This window comes from Staurois parvus, unplaced genomic scaffold, assembly GCF_062004578.1.
Source record: "Staurois parvus isolate SC_StPar_1 unplaced genomic scaffold, SC_StPar_1.0 ptg000283l, whole genome shotgun sequence".
NCBI classification, from domain to species: Eukaryota; Metazoa; Chordata; class Amphibia; order Anura; family Ranidae; genus Staurois; species Staurois parvus.
Genome location: NW_028318079.1, coordinates 8,055,526 through 8,070,546, shown reverse-complemented (window position 1 = coordinate 8,070,546; position 15,021 = coordinate 8,055,526). Strand labels below are relative to the sequence as shown.

General features: G+C 47.8%; 1 protein-coding gene across 1 annotated transcript in view; it reads left to right on the top strand.

Moving 5' to 3' along the window:
- Positions 1-1,712: 1,712 nt before the first annotated feature.
- The window catches only part of LOC149458591 (tubulin tyrosine ligase 3-like), a 47,493-nt gene continuing 34,184 nt past the window's right edge, over positions 1,713-15,021 (top strand). Inside the window, exons 1-2 of the mRNA XM_089682008.1 lie at positions 1,713-1,793; positions 14,661-14,838. Of these exons, the coding sequence (XP_089538134.1) occupies positions 1,713-1,793; positions 14,661-14,838 (259 nt within the window). The remainder of the gene's footprint in view (positions 1,794-14,660; positions 14,839-15,021) is intronic.

Here is a 15,021-nt window from a genome sequence, read left to right as displayed (position 1 = left end):
GGTACAGGGGGAGCAAGCGGAGAATGGTCGGGGTCACAAGCCAGGTTCAGCAGGTAGCGGGCAGCGTGGTACAGAGGGTCAGGCAGAGGAGAATGGTCAGACAAGCCAGGGATCAGGAGCAGGAGAATGGTCAGACAAGCCAGGGATCAGAGCAGGGTCAGCAGAGAATCAGACAGGAACAGGAACAGGAAACAGGGCCCAGGAGAAACACACCACCAAGGCAGAGTCTGCAGGTCTGAATGTCCCTTAAATACACCAGTATAATTAGTTCCAGGTGTTTGACTGGCTGCAAGGTTGAGTCTCTGATTGCTGGGAGCACCCGCTGGCCAGCCCTGGTACTGCAGCTCATAAGGCAGGTGAGTCCCACTATTGCTGGCCAGTCCATTCCTGACACTTCATCAACAACACCAACAACTAGGAAACTTTATCTTCCCAAGTTTTTTATAGTCTCAAATATTAGTAGTCTCTATTTATCCAAATCTGTGCCCCCCTGTATAGTACAGTGCTAATTCTAGTCCAGCCATTCTCAACCAGGGTTCCATGGAACCCAAGGGTTCTCCAGGAGTTGCTAGGGGTTCCTTGAGCCGTGGCTGGTTGACCTTCCTTTTAATGGTGCCTGTATTGTTCTAGGACCAACAACACTTGGCAGAGTCAGCAGGGTGACATCAGTTATCTTTTTTTTTAGCATTATTGCTACTTTTATTTCCAATTTTCTTTTTTATCATCATTCCTACTGACCACCAACGTAAGGAACCTTTGCCTCCTGATTAACTGGTTTTAGTAAGGTTCCTTTGAGATCTCCACACTTTTTTAGGGGTTCCTCTGGTCTATAAAGGTTGTAAAAGGCTGTTCTAATCTGTGAGAGTCTCCATGTTGGAGCTTGTATAGCATTGTGTACTGTACATTAGGGGCAGGTATACCTTGAGGCGTCTCATTCCTTCCTAAAGGTGCAGGGACACACAAGAAGTCCAGCAAAGCACAATGACAGCTGAAGGCGTCCAACGTGTCCCTGCTTCAATTTAACCAATTTAACTAAATAAAAATGGCAATCACCCGAACATACATATAACATGCTTTTAAAGTATGGTGCACATAAAAAGCCTTTGCATAGCAAAGTTCTTTTATGTGGATCTTACTTAAAAAAGCTAGTTATAAATTCAGGTGGCTGCCATTTTTGTTTATCTTGGTTCTGTCTCCAGTCCTCTGCCCACTGCACCTTGGCCATCCATAGGTACACATCAAAAGTGAAAAAAAGTAACTTTTAATCAGAAGATTTTAGTTTTACCTCCTTGGAACATCTCTTAGCCAGTTGGCCAAAAGGTAGTAGAAAAACCATATAAGCTCCACTTGATGGACAGGTTGGGTGAGTATAGTTGTGGGTCACAGTACCATCAGGGGCGGGCAGGAATCTCACTGGATTTTTTACTCAAGAAGACACCCGTCCTATCTATAGCCACTACTGCATCAAGTCATCTACAGAAACCTGGTGTGGCCATGTTATATAAAATAGGTTGGTTCATCATTTCTGAATATAGGTTCCTCCCAATCTAGAAGTTGTAGAGTAGACTTTCTGAATGTCACTGCTGGTTATATGACTTGGCCATGATATTTGTGCTCTTGTTTAAAAAAATGAACACTGAATGAGCAGCTGGGGCACATTTAAAAAAATATTATATACTTTCCAGGCACCTCCTTGAATCTTCAAAGTCAACATGAAGGCCATCGAGCACCATCTCCTACTGGGAACCTCAAAAAGAATCCTCGGTCTGCTGTGGAAAAGCACAAGCAGGATGGTAGGAAAACAATCAAAGACTCGCTATTGATGCGTATGGGAGGGCCTCATGCATAATAGTTTAAGGAGGAAAAATAGTTCATGCAGTTAGGCTTTACGAACCAGTCAGGCTCTCTATTCTTAAGTTTCCAGCAAAGGTTAGTTGCTATGGAAAACCAGAACTGTTCATCTCTCAGCGACCTTAATGTATGGGGCCCAATGGGTATGCACGATGAACATCTGCTCACAGCATCTTCTCACAGCTACTAATCACATTCCCTATTTAATCCCCTAACCAGTACTGGAAAATTAAATATAGACTGAAGGCAATGCTTGGATGGTCCACCATCCACCCAGCTCTGTATTTCCTTATTGAGAGTGACAACCCTATTCCAGCCAATGCTCTGTGTACCACTTTTTCTGCTCATGCTCCAGTTTCCGCTGGGGATGAAGCTGTGCACTCCCAAACGTTTCCCCTTTTAGCCACCACAGGTGACATTCTTCATCAGCTTGCAGGACAGCATGATTGACAGCTGCTCCTCCAGGGATCCTCACTGTCAGAATGGAACCCCAGGCAAAGGAAGAGAGAGTCCTGCAGTGATGTCACGCTAGCTATGACTCATAATAATGCATATCATCCTTCAATAAAAGAGCATTTTATGCAATGATCAGTCATATTTTCAATATCAATACCAAAATTTCACAATTTCTGCCAGGGGATGCAAACTTTTGAGCACAACTGTATATATTTATATATATAAACAACATTTGACAAATAGAGGACTATTTCTAAAAAATATTTGTTGGACCAGTGTGACAAGCATTTGCCCATCTTTGACTAGTTCTGACCATATTATATTTAATACATTGATTTTCTGTGATCATCAGCTTCATCTAGTGGCCATAATAAGGTATTGTTTTTGATTGAAGTATTTCAGGAAAAATACCACATTAAAGCCACTAGATGGAGCTGACAATCATAAAAAAAATCACTGTATTAAAGGAGAAGTACAGCCAAAGCTCTTCTGGCTGTACTTTTCCTGTGGATCACAGGAGTGCAGTTCATTCTTCACTTCTGTGACCCGTTTTCAGGTGACAGCGGGCTGAAGCTCGCTGTCGGCTGACGTCGCTCAGCAGGTCCAGGCTGGAGAAAGGCTGGATGAATTCTTGTCACATTCATCCAACTTTTTATTTTTCTAATAATTACAGCCCTTATCTTTATGATCATATGCAAGTGCTAAAAAATTGGTATGCAGACACTTTAACACCTTCTATCACTGCAATTCTACTAAAAGGGATTGTGCCAGGAGAAATGTACATTTTTGTGTGTGGATCTTATCTTGAAAGAATCAGAAACGTTAGTCTTCAAGTATAGCTAAACTCAAGAATAAAAATGTAATGTATTGCAGTCCTTAGATACACTATTTTTTCAGGCTAAGTACATTTTCTACAACTATAGAAAAATTCCTGTTGATCCTGCCAGAAATCTAGTATCTCCTTGTGCACTGATCTCATCAAGGTTATCAGCTTTCCAAGCTATCTTCTGTAAATTACCCAGCTCCCTCCTCCATATGTAAGAGACATATAGAGGGCAGTGGCGTCCCTATAGGGGTGCGTGGAGTGCGGGCCGCACTGGGTGCCACAATCACAGGGGGTGCAGGAGCAGGATGCCGGCATAGTGACAGCTGCCCCCGCCCCGGTGTAGCGGTAAAATAAGTATCCTCTGAAGCAATTGCACATGTGTCAGTTTCAGGCCAAAGAAGCCGATCGCTGGCTCTGTGCTAAAGTAAGAGATCGGCTTCTTCGGCCTGAAACCGCCACATGTGCAGTTGTTTCAGGGGTTACATATCTTCAAGGGATACTCATTTTACCGCTACACCGGCACCACTCCTCTCTGGAGGGGGGACACCATGTGTTACTGCACCGGGTGACACCAACCCTAGGGACGCCTCTGGTAGAGGAGTAGATGTTTATAGTCCAAATCAGGGGATCAGCCTAGGGTGACAACACTGCTCCTCTATACAGTACAATGAGTGAGCGTTGTCACTCAGGAAGTGTGTTTCTGGCAGGATCGTTAGGTGAAAATAAAGAAAAAGCCAGAAAGAAAAGAGAACTAACGCAGCCGCCACCAAGAACTGGTGTGCTGAGATGGATATAAAATGTTCTTGGGTATAGATACAATAATATCATGCAGACAGGGCAGGCGTAACCGCCTCTATTAACATCGCAATCTAATCTTTATGTACACATGCTATGGCAGCCGAAGGACGGATAAGAAAAACAATGAATTCTACCATGATCAACCCAGAGAGACTGAAGCTAGCCAAGCTCCTAGTGGAGAAAGCAATTAAGGTCAGTAAAACTAGTTCAGCATACTCTAAAGTGCGGCACGATAATTATTCATCCCCCGTTAATGAAGTAATTAAATCTTTAGGGTTTAATATATATGAGACGTGACACAAGGGCCAAGCTGGGAGCCCAAATGAACTGTCATTGTAAATCAGTTAAATATATTCCAAGCAAAGGCTATGGGGTGTGTTATAAAAAAAAAAATGTAGATCTCTTCTTCGTGTGAAAGAGCATGTACATTCCTTCTGTGCAAATTGGGGCAAAAATTCATGTAATTAGGCTATTTTTTCTCCAGGTTGAGTTACTCTTCATACAGAATAGATTGACGGAATATACTGCATTATGGCAACTAGATGGAGCTAAGTGTTTATTTCCTATGATTATCAATAGAGATGAGCGAATCGAACTTGGCGAAGTGGAATTCGTTTCGAAGTTCAGGAAAAATTCGATTCGCGCCGAATCTGAAAATTAGCAAACTTCGGATGCACGAATCAAATTTTCCCAAAAATGGCGGCGACATGTGTGGCGACGGGGCGGGGATCTCTGGGAAGGCGCGCAGACAAGGCGCGCTGACCCATAATGCATTCATTCATGACGTGATCGCATTAGCCAATCAGCAGCCAGCCAGTCAGCACTGTGTAATGGTGGAGCTATAAATTGCGGCCATCTTACAATTCTCCATTAGCCTCCGGTCATTCAAGAGAGACAGACCTGTCTGTATTAGGGACAGAGTTAGGGCCAGAGAGACTTTAGGGCCACAGAATCGTTACTTAGGGACACAGAATCGTTACTTAGGGACACAGAATCGTTACTCAGGGACACAGAATTGTTACTCAGGGACACAGAATTGTTACTCAGGGACAGACACAGAATTGTTACTGAGGGACACAGAATTGTTACTCAAGGACACAGAATTTTTACTCAGGGACACAGAATTGTTACTCAGGGAAAGACACAGAATTGTTACTCAGGGACACAGAATTGTTACTCAGGGACACAGAATTGTTACTGAGGGACACAGAATCGTTACTCAGGGACACAGAATTGTTACTCAGGGACACAGAATTGTTACTCAGGGACACAGAATTGTTACTGAGGGACACAGAATTGTTACTCAGGGACACAGAATCGTTACTCAGGGACACAGAATCGTTACTCAGGGACACAGAATCGTTACTCAGGGACACAGAATTGTTACTCAAGGACACAGAATCGTTACTGAGGGACACAGAATCGTTACTCAGGGACACAGAATTGTTACTCAGGGACACAGAATTGTTACTCAGGGACAGACACAGAATTGTTACTCAGGGACACAGAATTGTTACTGAGGGACACAGAATCGTTACTGAGGGACACAGAATTGTTACTCAGGGACACAGAATTGTTACTCAGGGACACAGAATTGTTACTCAGGGACAGAAACAGAATTGTTACTCAGGGACACAGAATTGTTACTCAGGGACACAGAATTGTTACTGAGGGACACAGAATCGTTACTCAGGGACACAGAATTGTTACTCAGGGACACAGAATTGTTACTCAGGGACAGACACAGAATTGTTACTCAGGGACACAGAATTGTTACTCAGGGACACAGAATCGTTACTCAGGGACACAGAATGGTTACTGAGGGACACAGAATTGTTACTCAGGGACACAGAATTGTTACTCAGGGACACAGAATTGGGACACAGAATTGTTACTCAGGGACACAGAATTGTTACTCAGGGACACAGAATCGTTACTGAGGGACACAGAATTGTTACTCAGGGACACAGAATTGTTACTCAGGGACACAGAATTGTTACTCAGGGACAGACACAGAATTGTTACTCAGGGACACAGAATTGTTGCTCAGGGACACAGAATCGTTACTCAGGGACACAGAATCGTTACTGAGGGACACAGAATTGTTACTGAGGGACACAGAATTGTTATTCAGGGACACAGAATTGTTACTGAGGGACACAGAATCGTTACTCAGGGACACAGAATTGTTACTCAGGGACACAGAATTGTTACTCAGGGACACAGAATTGTTACTGAGGGACACAGAATCGTTACTGAGGGACACAGAATTGTTACTCAGAGACACAGAATTGTTACTCAGGGACACAGAATTGTTACTCAGGGACAGACACAGAATTGTTACTCAGGGACACAGAATTGTTACTCAGGGACACAGAATCGTTACTGAGGGACACAGAATCGTTACTCAGGGACACAGAATTGTTACTCAGGGACAGACACAGAATTGTTACTCAGGGACACAGAATTGTTACTCAGGGACACAGAATTGTTACTCAGGGACACAGAATCGTTACTCAGGGACACAGAATCGTTCCTCAGGGACACAGAATCGTTACTCAGGGACACAGAATCGTTACTGAGGGACACAGAATCGTTACTGAGGGACACAGAATCGTTACTCAGGGACACAGAATCGTTACTCAGGGACACAGAATCATTACTGAGGGACACAGAATCGTTACTGAGGGACACAGAATTGATACTCAGGGACACAGAATTGTTACTCAGGGACACAGAATTGTTACTCAGGGACAGACACAGAATTGTTACTCAGGGACACAGAATCGTTACTCAGGGACACAGAATCGTTACTGAGGGACACAGAATCGTTACTGAGGGACACAGAATTGTTACTCAGAGACACAGAATTGTTACTCAGGGACACAGAATTGTTACTCAGGGACAGACACAGAATTGTTACTCAGGGACACAGAATTGTTACTCAGGGACACAGAATCGTTACTGAGGGACACAGAATCGTTACTCAGGGACACAGAATTGTTACTCAGGGACACAGAATTGTTACTCAGGGACACAGAATCGTTACTGAGGGATACAGAATCGTTACTCAGGGACACAGAATCGTTACTCAGGGACACAGAATTGTTACTCAGGGACACAGAATTGTTACTCAGGGACACAGAATCGTTACTGAGGGACACAGAATCGTTACTGAGGGACACAGAATCGTTACTGAGGGACACAGAATTGTTACTCAGGGACACAGAATTGTTACTCAGGGACACAGAATCGTTACTGAGGGACACAGAATCGTTACTCAGGGACACAGAATTGTTACTCAGGGACACAGAATTGTTACTCAGGGACACAGAATTGTTACTCAGGGACAGACACAGAATTGTTACTCAGGGACACAGAATTGTTACTCAGGGACACAGAATCGTTACTGAGGGACACAGAATCGTTACTCAGGGACACAGAATTGTTACTCAGGGACACAGAATTGTTACTCAGGGACAGACACAGAATTGTTACTCAGGGACACAGAATTGTTACTCAGGGACACAGAATTGTTACTCAGGGACACAGAATCGTTACTCAGGGACACAGAATCATTACTGAGGGACACAGAATCGTTACTCAGGTACACAGAATTGTTACTCAGGGACACAGAATTGTTCCTCAGGGACACAGAATTGTTACTCAGGAACACAGAATCGTTACTGAGGGACACAGAATCGTTACTGAGGGACACAGAATTGTTACTCAGGGACACAGAATTGTTACTCAGGGACACAGAATCGTTACTGAGGGACACAGAATCGTTACTGAGGGACACAGAATTGTTACTCAGGGACACAGAATTGTTACTCAGGGACACAGAATTGTTACTCAGGGACAGACCCAGAATTGTTACTCAGGGACACAGAATTGATACTCAGGGACACAGAATCGTTACTGAGGGACACAGAATCGTTACTCAGGGACACAGAATTGTTACTCAGGGACACAGAATTGTTACTCAGGAACACAGAATTGTTACTGAGGGACACAGAATCGTTACTCAGGGACACAGAATCGTTACTCAGGGACACAGAATTGTTACTCAGGGACACAGAATTGTTACTGAGGGAGACAGAATCGTTACTGAGGGACACAGAATCGTTACTCAGGGACACAGAATCGTTACTCAGGGACACAGAATCGTTGAATTAAAGAGTATGTCAGACAACACGCAGAGGAGTGGCAGAGGAGGCAATGTTTTAGGAGCGAGCAGACGTGGCAGCAGAGGAAGGGGTCGAGGCAGCTCTAGTCGCAGCCAGAGGCCAGTGCTCCCGGTGTCATCCAGCGGTCGTGTCTCCACCGACAACCCTGCCGTCATCGATTGGTTGGCTCGGTCGTCTTCCTCTTCCCAGGTCACCTCTGACACCTACAGCCAACGGTCGGTGGGTACGTCAGACACAACCGTTAGTTGGCATGGCCCGGGAGCAAGCCCACTGAAATCACGTGTCCTCTACCTGCCCCTGTCCTTAGGTGTTCCCTCACCAAGCGAAGTATCGCATGCTGTGGGCTCAGCCCCACTGTACAGTGAGGAAGAGCTAACAGAGGGCGGTCAGGAACGGGGGGAGACATCCGCCTCTTCAGCAGCCAGGCGAAGAAGTACTGGCGAGGAGAGTGGCTCGGTAGCCGGTCTAGGGACAGGTCTGTCTCCTGACCCACACGCAGCCGAGGGGGCTAGTAGTGAGGCGGAGACCCTAATTGATGATGATGAGGCTGATCGCACTTGGCAGCCTCGTCGTCATCAAGCTATTGCTTCCGCATCATCAGGAGAAGAGGGTGCCAGCTTGGCAGCGAGCAAAACAGTCGGTGGGTTGCCCAGGAGGCAGCAGGGTCGCAGCAGTGTCAGTGGAGGCAAACGGCCACGGAGTAGAGCACCAGCTCCACTGCAGCCTACCACCACGGCCAGTAGTGGTGCCGGTGTGCACGGAGGAAGTAGCAGTCAGCCAGTGAGGAGTAGCGGAGGCAAAGTTTCCTACTCGGCGGTGTGGCAATTTTTCGTCAAGCCGCCCGAGGAAGTAAACGTAGCCGTATGTCGACTATGTGGCCAGAAAGTCAAGCGTGGCCAGGGGGCCCATGTTGGGACTACAGCGTTGCGTCAGCATATGCAGCGTCGCCATTCGGTGGCCTGGGAAAACCGTGATAAAGATACGGCGGTTCTGCCTGCCCCAGCCCCCGCTCCATCACCCGCTCCGTTACTTGCTCCGTCACCCGACGTCGTCAATCGCCCTCTATCAGCCAGTCAAGGCTCCAACACCTCTGCTGAGGGGAGTTGTCGCTCGTTGGCATCTTCCGCTCGTTCAGATGCTCCTTCTCCTGCTACTCCTCTTCACGGATTCCGTCAGCAGTCTTTCTTGGAATCCGTTTCCAAGAGACAACAGTTTGCGAGCACGCACCCGACGGTGCAGAAGCTGAACGTCCTCCTGTCCAAGTTGCTGGTGGTGCAGTCCCTCCCTTTCCAAGTGGTGGACTCAGCACCTTTCCGAGAAATGATGGCTTGTGTCGAGCCGCGGTGGAGAGTGCCAAGCCGGCATTTCTTCGCCAAAAAGGCAGTGCCAGCCCTGCATTCACATGTAGAAGAGATGGTGGGCCAGTCTTTGAGCATGTCGGTCTCTGCCAAAGTGCACGGCAGCACCGACGTGTGGAGCTGTAACTACGGTCAGGGACAGTACATGTCATTTACGGCCCACTGGGTGAACGTGGTGCCGGCACAGCCGCACCAGCAACTTGGACACGTCACACCGCTTTTGCCTCCACGTTTGCACGTCCTTGGTCCAGCAAAGATGTCCGCCTCTACCACCTCTTCTTCCGCCGTGTCCTCAGCCGCCACCCCCGTGCCAAGTCCCATTACCCGACCGGCATATCACATGTGCAGGGCGCAACGGTGTCACGCTGTGCTGCACCTGGTATGCCTTGGCGAACGTAGTCACACAGGGGAGGAACTTCTTAGTGTAATGAACAGAGAAATTGACAGATGGCTGTCTACGCGCAAACTGAAAATCGGAACCATGTTGACCGACAACGGAAAGAACATGGTGTCTGCTCTGCGTCAAGGAAGGTTGTGCCATGCGCCATGCATGGCTCACGTGTTCAATCTGGTTGTCAAGCGGTTCCTAAAATCCACCATCCCACTGCAAGACATCCTTAAAATGTCACGTAAACTTTTCATGCATTTCAGCCATTCCTACACTGCAAAGCACACCCTCCTTGAGCTGTAGCGGCAGAACGGAATTCCACAGCATCGCCTGATCTGCGACGTTGCAACAAGGTGGAATTCAACCCTACATATGTTAGACCGCCTTTACGAACAGCGAAAGGCCATCACCGATTTCCTGATGTTACAAGCGGATAAAGGTACTCCCCTGTGTAACTTAGATGTCAGCCATTGGCAGCTCATGCGTGACACCTGCCGCTTGCTCAGGCCCTTTGAGGAGGCCACGCTATTCGTGAGTCGGCAGGACTATGGGATGAACGACGTCATTCCTCTGTTGCACGTCCTGGAACAAATGCTGTTAACAATGGCTGGTCAGGGTGCGGTAGACGTGGCGCACAGATCTCAACGCCACATGACCCCTGTGGGGGCAGGACAGGAAGAAGAGGAGGAGGTAGAGGAGGACATTGGTGCTCAGGAATTATTGAGTGAAATGGGTGGTTTTTCCACTCAGCGGACAGGAGTGGAGGAGCAGGAGCATCTGGTAGAGGAGGAGGAGGAGACAGAGGACCCAGACGCACCGTGGCAGTATGCTGTGGAGATGGAGGCAGGGAGTCCCTCGCATTCCTTGGCACAAATGGCCCATAGCATGCTCGGTTGCTTGCGTAGCGACAGCCGAATAATAACCATCAGACAGAGGGATGACTTTTGGCTGTCCACCTTGTTGGACCCTCGCTACCGTTCAAAAATGGTGGCCTTTTTCACACCTGCTGAGAGGGAGGCCAAAATAACGTACTATAAAAACCACCTATGTAGTCAGTTGGTCTCTGCCTTTCTGCGCCAACGTCCATCCTCAGACACTGTGGGCCCTGTGCGCTCGCGTTCCGCTGCCATGGCAGCAGGGGAGGGGTGGGGTGGTAGGAGCAGTGGCAGCTCCACCAGCAGCGGCTGCCTCAGTCTGCAGTCGATGATGAGTAGCTTTCTTCACCAGCGCAGTGAGGAAACTACTAACCAGCCGCAGCAGCAGCAGCATCAGGTGGACCTGGAGCAGGACCTCAAACAACAGGCTTGGGCCTACTTGGACAGCACCCTGCCAACCGAGGTAGACAATCCCCTTGACTACTGGGCAACGAAACTTGACCTTTGGCCCCAACTAGCTGAATTTGCCCTTGAAAGGCTGTCATGCCCGGCCAGTAGCGTGGCATCGGAGCGCGTGTTTAGTGCGGCAGGAGGTATTGTAACTCCGCGGAGGACACGACTGTCCACCCAAAGTGTTCAGAGACTCACGTTTGTGAAAATGAATCAGGCGTGGATTAGTCTGGATTTCAAACCACCAGTTCCTGACACAACTGACTAAATCCGCCAGGTCCAGAGTGTGTCATGGGTCCCTGTACGGCCTCCCATTGCTGCTGTCTCCATCGCCACACTCTGCCATGTGCCACTTTCAGGTCTCCTCACACTGCTGGTGGGTTCCATTTTGTCATAGGGTGCTGGCAGATTACGGGCCTCCCATTGCTGCTGCCAGGCCCGTAATCTGCCATGGGCCCCCGTACCGACTCCTCATGCTGCTGCCAGGCCCGTAATCTGTCATGGGCCCCTGTACCGCCTCCTCATGCTGCTGCCAGGTCCAGAGTGTGTCATGGGTCCCTGTACGGCCTCTCATTGCTGCTGTCTCCATCGCCACACTCTGCCATGTGCCACTTTCAGGTCTCCTCACACTGCTGGTGGGTTCCATTTTGTCATAGGGTGCTGTATGGCCTCCCATTGCTGCTGCCAGGCCCGTAATCTGCCATGGGCCCCCGTACCGACTCCTCATGCTGCTGCCAGGCCCGTAATCTGTCATGGGCCCCTGTACCGCCTCCTCATGCTGCTGCCAGGTCCAGAGTGTGTCATGGGTCCCTGTACGGCCTCCCATTGCTGCTGTCTCCATCGCCACACTCTGCCATGTGCCACTTTCAGGTCTCCTCACACTGCTGGTGGGTTCCATTTTGTCATAGGGTGCTGGCAGATTACGGCCCTCCCATTGCTGCTGCCAGGCCCGTAATCTGCCATGGGCCCCCGTACCGACTCCTCATGCTGCTGCCAGGCCCGTAATCTGTCATGGGCCCCTGTACCGCCTCCTCATGCTGCTGCCAGGTCCAGAGTGTGTCATGGGTCCCTGTACGGCCTCCCATTGCTGCTGTCTCCATCGCCACACTCTGCCATGTGCCACTTTCAGGTCTCCTCACACTGCTGGTGGGTTCCATTTTTTCATAGGGTGCTGTATGGCCTCCCATTGCTGCTGCCTCCACCGCCACACTGTGGCTCCACACTCTGGTTTTGGCCCCGTGACTGCCCAAATGAGTGAAGTGTGCGGTGATTCTAAGATCGACGGCACTCATCTGCATGTCATACTGACTGACAGTATTATTTCTCTTCCCCAGCAGACTCCAAGGGCATTTAAATTAAAGGTACAGTGTTCTGCACTAATATAAAGGCTCTCTGAAGCCTAGAAACACCCTTTTTATAAGTTAAATTCGCAGCGAATATATTCGACTCGAATCGAATTTATTCTGCGAATTCGCCGAATCAGCCGAATCGAATTTTTGAATAATTCGCTCATCTCTAATTATCAACCCCATCTAGTGGCCATAATGCAGTATTTTCCTGATCCACATTTTTCTGATGACAGAAAAAAGCCTATTAGCGTTTGTTTTTGCCTTGGTTCACACAGGACGTACATGTAGTTTCTCAGGACAAAGAGGCCTGTAATTTTTTTTTCTTAATAAATACACGCCTTAGAGTTTGTCTTCTTTCTAAAGCAGAAACAGCGTGTCTCCTGCAGCATGCCATAGAGAAGGATGCTATGTTCTAGCAATAACAATAATAGTCTGGTTCTATTAATAACAAAGCAGTTTTTGTTTTTCTCAGATTCCCATGTAGCGTAGTTTTGTTACCTTTTGATCCCGCCAGTATGTGACTTCTCACAAAGGTCACAGCACTCCCCCTGAAAATGCCTTCATCTGTATTTTTTTTTTAAATTCAGGACCATCTTTGTTCAGGTATCAATTCAGGGTCCATGCACTCTGGCTTAACCCCTTGCCCTCCAGAGGATTTACTCCCCTTGCTGACCAGGCCATTTTTTGCGATACGTCGCTGTGTTACTTTAACTGACAATTGCGCAGTCATGCAACGCTGCACTCAAATGAAATTTACGTCCTTTTTTCCCACAAATAGAGATTTCTTTCAGTGGTATTTAATCACCTGTGCATTTTTTTTGCGCTATAAATAAAAAAAACGACAATTTTGAAAAACGAAACAATATTTTTGACTTTTAGCTATTAAACAAAAAATAAAGAAAAAAAAATAAAATTTTGTCATAAATTTAGGCCAAAATGTATTCTGCTCCAAGTCTCTGCTAAAAAAAAATCCCAATACGTGTAAATTAATTGGTTTACGTGAAAGTTATAGCATCTAAAAATGGCGGTATATACACTGGAATATTTATTTATTTATTACTAGTGATGGCGGTGATCAGCGACTTATAGTGGGACTGCGGCATGCATTCTGGCACTGGAGGGAACTAACTGCCACTAACGTCCCCAGTGACACCAATACAGTGATCAGTGCTAATAAAAAGCACTGACACTGTACTAATGACACTGGGCAGGAAGGGGTTAACATGAGGGGCGATCAAAGGGTTAACTATGTGCTGTGTGTATTCTACTAGGGAGACTGCGCAGAGCAATACAAAGCAGAATGCCATTGCTGACAGGGGAGAGATCTGTGTTGTTCACATACAGACCTCTCCACTGTCAGCTCCCCCAACGATCACCAAGTCCTGGTCGAGAATCGGCGGCCGGGACCCGGTGATTGACATGCCGAGGAGCCAATAGCGGCGCAGGTAGGGAGCCAGATATAGTGAATGCAGGGTCCTGGGAGACCAGATATAGTGAATGCAGGGTCCGGGGAGAGCGGATATAGTGAATGCAGGGTCCGGGGAGACCGGATATAGTGAATGCGGGGTCTGGGGAGACCAGATATAGTGAATGCAGGGTCTGGGGAGACCAGATATAGTGAATGCAGGGTCTGGGGAGACCAGATATAGTGAATGCGGGGTCCGGGGAGACCAGATATAGTGAATGCAGGGTCTGGGGAGACCAGATATAGTGAATGCGGGGTCCGGGGAGACCAGATATAGTGAATGCAGGGTCTGGGGAGACCAGATATAGTGAATGCAGGGTCCAGGGAGACCGGATATACTGAATGCAGGGTCCGGGGAGACCAGATATACTGAATGCAGGGTCCGGGGAGACCAGATATACTGAATGCAGGGTCCAGGGAGACCAGATATACTGAATGCAGGGTCCGGGGAGACCAGATATACTGAATGCAGGGTCCGGGGAGACCGGATATAGTGAATGCAGGGTCCGGGCAGACCAGATATACTGAATGCAGGGTCCGGGGAGACCAGATATACTGAATGCAGGGTCCGGGGAGACCAGATATACTGAATGCACGGTCTGGGGTTTAGTAACACTTTGATAATACTGTTTTCTCCCCATCCCTGTTACACAGCAAAAAAAGATATTCAGCATCCATGGTCCATACCCCGTCATACGCAGATGTCTGCGGAATCGCGGATGGGTGGAGAAGAAACTGCCCAAGGTGGCCAAGGCAGTGCGGAAAAAAGAGAAGTCATCAGATGAGGAGACAGAGGAGGATGATGGCGATGGAAGCGGCCATGATGATGACGGTAATACAAATGGCAGAACATGGGCTCCGTATAGACATGACTAGGACGTCTCCATGCCAGAGCTGTATGCTTTTCTGCTCCTTGCTGCAAATGGAACTAAACCGATTTCCTGGTAATGTAAGGAAGAGGAAAAGAATATTTACCAGCATGGCATAAGCTGCGCTTCTATCTAAGACTCACTAC